This window comes from Onychomys torridus, chromosome 8 (assembly GCF_903995425.1).
Source record: "Onychomys torridus chromosome 8, mOncTor1.1, whole genome shotgun sequence".
Taxonomy (NCBI): domain Eukaryota; kingdom Metazoa; phylum Chordata; class Mammalia; order Rodentia; family Cricetidae; genus Onychomys; species Onychomys torridus.
The window spans coordinates 17,595,764-17,601,931 of NC_050450.1; the positions used below are offsets into that span (position 1 = coordinate 17,595,764).

General features: G+C 45.7%; 1 protein-coding gene across 1 annotated transcript in view; it reads right to left on the reverse strand.

Moving 5' to 3' along the window:
* The window catches only part of LOC118589290 (ATP-binding cassette sub-family A member 17-like), an 84,216-nt gene extending 82,765 nt beyond the window's left edge, over nucleotides 1–1,451 (reverse strand). Inside the window, exons 1-2 of the mRNA XM_036196448.1 lie at nucleotides 1,254–1,451; nucleotides 48–309 (exon numbers count right to left, since the gene is read on the reverse strand). Coding sequence (XP_036052341.1) covers nucleotides 48–309; nucleotides 1,254–1,307 — 316 coding nt within the window. The 5' untranslated portion in view covers nucleotides 1,308–1,451. The remainder of the gene's footprint in view (nucleotides 1–47; nucleotides 310–1,253) is intronic.
* Between the last annotated feature and the right edge of the window lie 4,717 nt (nucleotides 1,452–6,168).

Here is a 6,168-nt window from a genome sequence, read left to right on the forward strand (position 1 = left end):
AGAGCAAAAAAAAGTGACATGCCCTCCCTATTCCATCTACATCTGACCTTCAAAGTCAACAGCAAAGGTTTGTTCCACCCTTTCAGTGACAGCTTTCAACGTCTCACTTTTGGAAGGGATATAAACCAACTGAAATTTATTTTTCAGAGGATAATTATTGAAATATATTGGCAGTAAACTGATATCAACTGGTTGGTAGTTAGTAGTTGATACGTGTTTTGGCATACTATTGAAACGAAGATACAATACAATTGCAGAAAATAGTAACGGCATCAAGATTTCCAGAAGTGTTATCAAAGTCTTCCGCTTCTAAAACAGAAACAACAGCTGTGTGTTAATCCCAGACAAAATTCAAGTGTAAATTTCTACGTGGCAAGCACTATTCTATTTAAAACCCTGAGGCTGGAGAGACCTTCTAAGTACTTTCTTAGCATACATGAAGCATGATCCCCAGTATTGAATAAACCAAATGTGGTTATTCACATCTGTAATTCTAGCACTCAAGAGGTTTGAAGGCAGACAGATCAGAAATTCAAGGTCATTCTTGGCTACTTAGGAAGTTCAACCCCATCCTTTAATATATCTTTGAGACCTTGTCTCAAAACAAACAAACAAAACCAAAATAACAAATGAAAAACCTCTTTCATTTCTTCTAGCCTCCCTACACAAAACACACACAAGGGGAAAGACAGAATGAGAGCCAGCTAGGCATCTCCATTCAATACCTGTTCTAAACCATCAATGGCTAGAAATCAATGGCAAGGGCTGCGTTTAACAACAAGAGCTAACAGAATTACTGTGGGAGCGCGAACTTTTAGAAATGAAGTTCTTAACTGTTATTCAACTCATTATTAGTGACTGTGATATCAACTTGATGGAATCTAAAATCACTTGGGAGATAGGCCTCTGGGCATGCCTGTGGGGATTAATTTTTATTAACCAAGGTGAGAAGACTTGTTTAGTGTGTATGGCACCATTCCACAGCTAGGATCTCAGACTATGTACATGGAAAAAGAGGACGGAACAGTATGCATTCACTGTCCTCTGTTCCCTGACTGTGAGTGTGATGTGACCACCTGCTTCAAGCTCACACAGTGACTCCCCCATCACAATAACTATACCTTTAAGCTGTGAGCTAGAAGGGTGTTTTATCACAGCAACTGGAAAAGAAACTAAGACTGTAACTTATTTAACTTAAACATGCAGTTGCTCCTGAGAACCTACAGATTCCCCAAAGATAAGCATACTGGTACCTTTAAGATGAAATTCTTCCAGAGAAGAAGTTTTAACTTCTTGAACACTGCCATTGTACCCCCAGCTGAAGATGCTCACCACTAGTCAGGAAACAAATTGAGACAATATTATGTATAACACAAAAATGTTAAGAAGTATTCTTTCTGCCAGGTATATTGGTGCACACCTTTGATTCCAGCACTCGGGAGGCAGAGGCAGGCAGGTCTACAGAGTGAGTTCCAGGACAGTTAGGGCTACACAGTGAGACCTTGTCCTGAAAAAAACAAACAAAAACAGAAGTATTCTTTGCATCCTTAGATAACTTTGTTCTTGTGGGTACTCAGAACATTTTCAAATTACTTTTCTTCTTTTCTATTGTTACTTCTTCTCCATCTTTTTGGGCTGATTCTTCCTCCTCTCCAAAGCCTGTAAACATTAAGGAGCTACAGGGCTCAGTCACTGGACTCCTTTCATGCCAACATGTGACCTCACATAGCTGTGACAGGATCCACTTTGGATTCTCTAGCCTGGACTTTGCCTCAAGATCTTTTCCCAAAGAGTCAACTGTAGGATATCTGTCCCTGCCCCCACTGTGTTTTATCTCAAAACTGACCTGGCCTATTCATGGTCACCCTAAAACAAGGCATCTCATAGTCTTTTTCACCACAGTTCATGTTGTTCAAATCTAGATGGCCTTAGAATAATAATTTAAAAAAAAAAACAACCCTGAGCCAGATATTGGGGTAAAAACTGAAAGGTCAGAGAAGCAGAGCAGCCAGCCACTAGTTCTTACTTCCACTAAATCCTCAGCCTAAAGTGAGTGTGTTCCTGTTTCCTCAGCCTTATATGCTTTTTTCTGCCCAGCCATCACTTCCTAGGATTAAAGGTATGTGTACTTCCCAGTAGTGGGATTAAAGGTGTGAGTCACCACCGCCTGGCTCTGTTTCCAGTGTGGTCTTGAACTCACAGAGATCCAGATGGATCCCTCCTCCCCAATGACAGGGTTAAGAGTGTGTGCCATCACTGTCTGACCTCTATGTCTAATCTAGTGGCTGGCTCTGTCCTCTTATCCTCAGGCAAGTTTATTAGGGTGCACAATATATCACCACAAGTTCATAGCAGATCCATTCTTCGAGTTAACGGCTGTTACTGCCTTCTCTTTTGAAGCCTAAATGCAGACTGTCACAACCTGTTGTTGGTCCAGCCTTTGGAATATTCATTGGCACCTTTCACCACCCCATTCTTACCACCCCTCGCCTTGCCTGAATTCTTGCAGGAGCCCCAGCGGTGCAGTCACTGCACCTGATCTTGTCATCTTGCAACTAATTTTCTAAGCAATGGCAAGAACAATAAAGTTCAAGTCAGACCACCTCTGCTCTTCCACCACAAACTCTGACGGCGCTCATCTTTCTCCAAGAAAAAGCCTTGTCTTACAATGACTTACAAAGTTCTGCAGTATAGAGTTTCTGTTATTTCATCCTTGACCCATCTACTTTACTGTTCCTGCTATAACGTCACATGCCTAGCTATTGTTCCCCAACACAATAAACACACCACTGCACCAACATTTGGATTTCTCGTGCCAAGTACACAATTCCTTCATGTCTTTTCATGGAGAATTCTACCGTTTCTTTTGGGTATTTATTTGGAAGTTACTTTCTCAATGAGGTTTTCATTGACCATTCTAAATAAAATTTCAATCTCTCAAAACATCCATATCTATTTTTCATGTTTTTTTTCTTCTTAGTATATTTAAGCAAAGAATTTTTTTGTTTGTTTTTTGTTTGTTTGTTTGTTTAAATTTCAGGACTGGAGATATGGCTCAAGAAATGACTCAGTGGGTAAAATCTTTGCAGCACAAATGCTTGCAGTACCTGAGTTCAGTCCCCAACACCCATGTAAAAGTTAGCACATGCCTGTACCCCAGCACTAGCCGAGCAGAGACAGGCAGATCTTGGGGGCTGACTAGCCAGACAGTTTAGCTAAAACATGGAGCGCCAAGTTCAGTGATAGACTCTGCCTTAAAAAATAAGGTGCATGGACTGTAGAACTGGCTTAGCATTTAAGAGTCCATCCAGAGGACCCAAGTTCAGTTCCCAGCATCCACACGGGACAGCTGACAACTGCCTGTAATTCCAGCTCCAGAAGATCTGATGTGCTTTTCTGGCACACACACACACACACACACACACACACACACACACACACACACGGGGGGGGGGGGTGGGGGAGGTGGAGGGGACACAGAGAGAGACACAGATAGACAGACAGACACACAAATACACAACATACACAATAAATAAGATATTAAAAAATATGATGCAGTACTTAGAAGGTGCCACCATAACCAGCTACACCTACATTTTAAAAAGAATAACTATTTATGAAAAAATAAGAGGTTTACAGTTTTGAAGGCTGAAAGCCCAACATAGCACCAAGCTCTGGTAGTGGCCCTGTGGCTTCATCAACTCAGGGCAGATTGTACAACACTGGTGAGAAACACACAGAAATGAACAATTGCATCATTAGGCAGGATGCCAAAGAGTGACTAACCCAGCTGAGGTTACTCTTTCCCAAGGGTCTGTCAATGGCCTCAGGATTTATCACCAGGACCCAACTTTTAAAGACCCTTTCACCTCGACATCACCACTTACCCCTTGGGGGACAAACTACATCTCCCATGCTCATATTCTCTGGCCGATTTACCTGCACCCCATTAATAGGTGTTTTAATTTTTCAACAAGAATATATTCATATAATACTTGTTAAATTTTAAATTTGGGAATGTACTGAGCCATCCATATGAATCACCTACATTTTCTAAATGATGAAAAGCTATGCAAATTGTATTTTAAGCAAGATATTTAGTGCTTTACTCAAGCACAGCTGTGGCAATGTTGCTATAGTCTCTGCACTATTTGGATATTTAATAGTACAAGTCTAAATAATTCACTGACATATTTAATGAATTTATGCTCATTCCATGCAATTCTGTTTGTATTATTTTCAAATTACAATATCTTCACTAGTCTAACGATACTTTGTTGAGGACTCTGAATTGTATTAAATGAGTGTTTTAATACTTACATTTCAAGTTTCATCTGTACAGTCAATACACAATAAAAATGTGAATTTAGCACAAGCATCTATTTTGTGAGATTCTGAGGAACATTCTTCATCAAACTCCCAGTCCCATCTTATACTAAGGAAAATTCTAAGTCATTCAGTTCTGTTCCCTGATTTGGTTCTGCAGAACAAGGATTCGATTCGGTTTGCCAACAACCCTCGGGGCCAACAGTTGCCAGCTCTAATCAGTTTAAGCCAGCAATGACAAGTACCGGTTTGAAAGAAAAGCAATTAAAGAAGAAGCAGGCTAAAGTAGAATTCTAGTTAGCCAGGCGTGACGTAGAGAATGAGAAAAAACATTCTGTTTGGAGGAATGATGGAGAGAAAGACTTTTGGAGATGTTTGCAGCACGCTAATAATCCAAATCCCCACCTTTCTTTAATTGCTCCCCCCTCGTGCATCATTACAGACATGCATCAGACTACCATTTAATTGGCATTTAAGTGCCAGACATTATAATCCCTTAAAACATGCATTTTTTTTTCCATTTCACTTTCAAAAAAGATGGTGGGTGGGAGGAACAACTCTTGAATTTGCTATTGTTACCATTTCAATCGTAGGAATGGGAAATAAAGATTCTGAAAAGTGAAGTGACTTGAATACACTAGTGACCGACTCAAGACCTGAAGCCAGGTCTTTGTGGCTGCTTTATTCAGCAAACTTGGCTAGAGCTGGCTCTGTACAAGGTGTTCTAGGACCCCAGGGATGACCCTGTGCCAGGGAGCCCACCTTCTGGGGTAACCACATTGGACCCCAGAGAGTGAGAGGATATGACCACAGTGAAACTGCCATGGACTGGGAGGTCACGATCCCGGGGGTACCTTACAGCACCTGCCACGGCCGGCCCCCCGCAGCCCAGAAGCTGGGAAAGGCTGCGCCCCACTCACCGCCCGCACCGAGCCGGTGGCCGCGGGCACTCAGGGACCCACTGCGACTGTTGGCCCCGCGACGCAGTCGCCCACGCTCCACCCACCGGGTGACCCACTTCTCCCGGGCCGGCCGCGCGGCTGCACAGCCCGGGATGCAGGAACGCAGGACTCCAGCGCCGTTCCCGCCGGCCCGAGCCGACCAGAGGGCACGCGGATGCTCGCACCCTCCTGTCCGAAGAAGCAGGACCTCCAGCCCTCTGGCCTCAGAGTGCCTCCGCGCCTCGGTCTCCTGCCTGAGGGGACCCCGACGCCCCACCCTTCTGCCTGAGGGGCGCCAGAACCCTAATACCTCCTCCCAGCCCCACCCCTCTCCGATCCCGTCCTCCTGGCGGTGCTGCTGGGCTGGGTCGTGACTCGCTTTACTCGCTGCCAGCCGTCGCCTGGAAGGTTCCTCAACCTAACCTCTCCAGGACTTGGGTTTCTTCTGCTCCGGCAGGAGCAGAAAGTAGCACCTTCCCTTGGTGACAGGAGTGAGGCGGAGCGAGGGCCCCGGGGAGAAAGAGGAGCTTGGAATAGTAAAAGCCGCCGCGCAAGTGAAATTCTTGCTGTTACAGCCTCAACGGCTTTGACACACAGGGGTGCGGGGACGAGCTTCAGGCCCACAGCCCCGGGGCCCCACCTCCCGGGGTCGCACGCCCAGTCCCGGGACAGAGCCCCCTGCTGGACACGGACAGGGGCGTGCTGCAGGCTCAGCCGCGCGCCTGCGGACCCAAACCCGCAGGGGCAGGCCACCACGCACGCGCCGCACGGCCCCGCCCCGCCCCACCCCACCCGCACGCGCGCGCGCGCGCACCTCCTGGCGGGGCGACCTCCGTGGAGTACTGCGCAGACGCAGGATGGGGAATGGTGAACTCGGAGCGGGCGGAGCGCGACGTGGAGC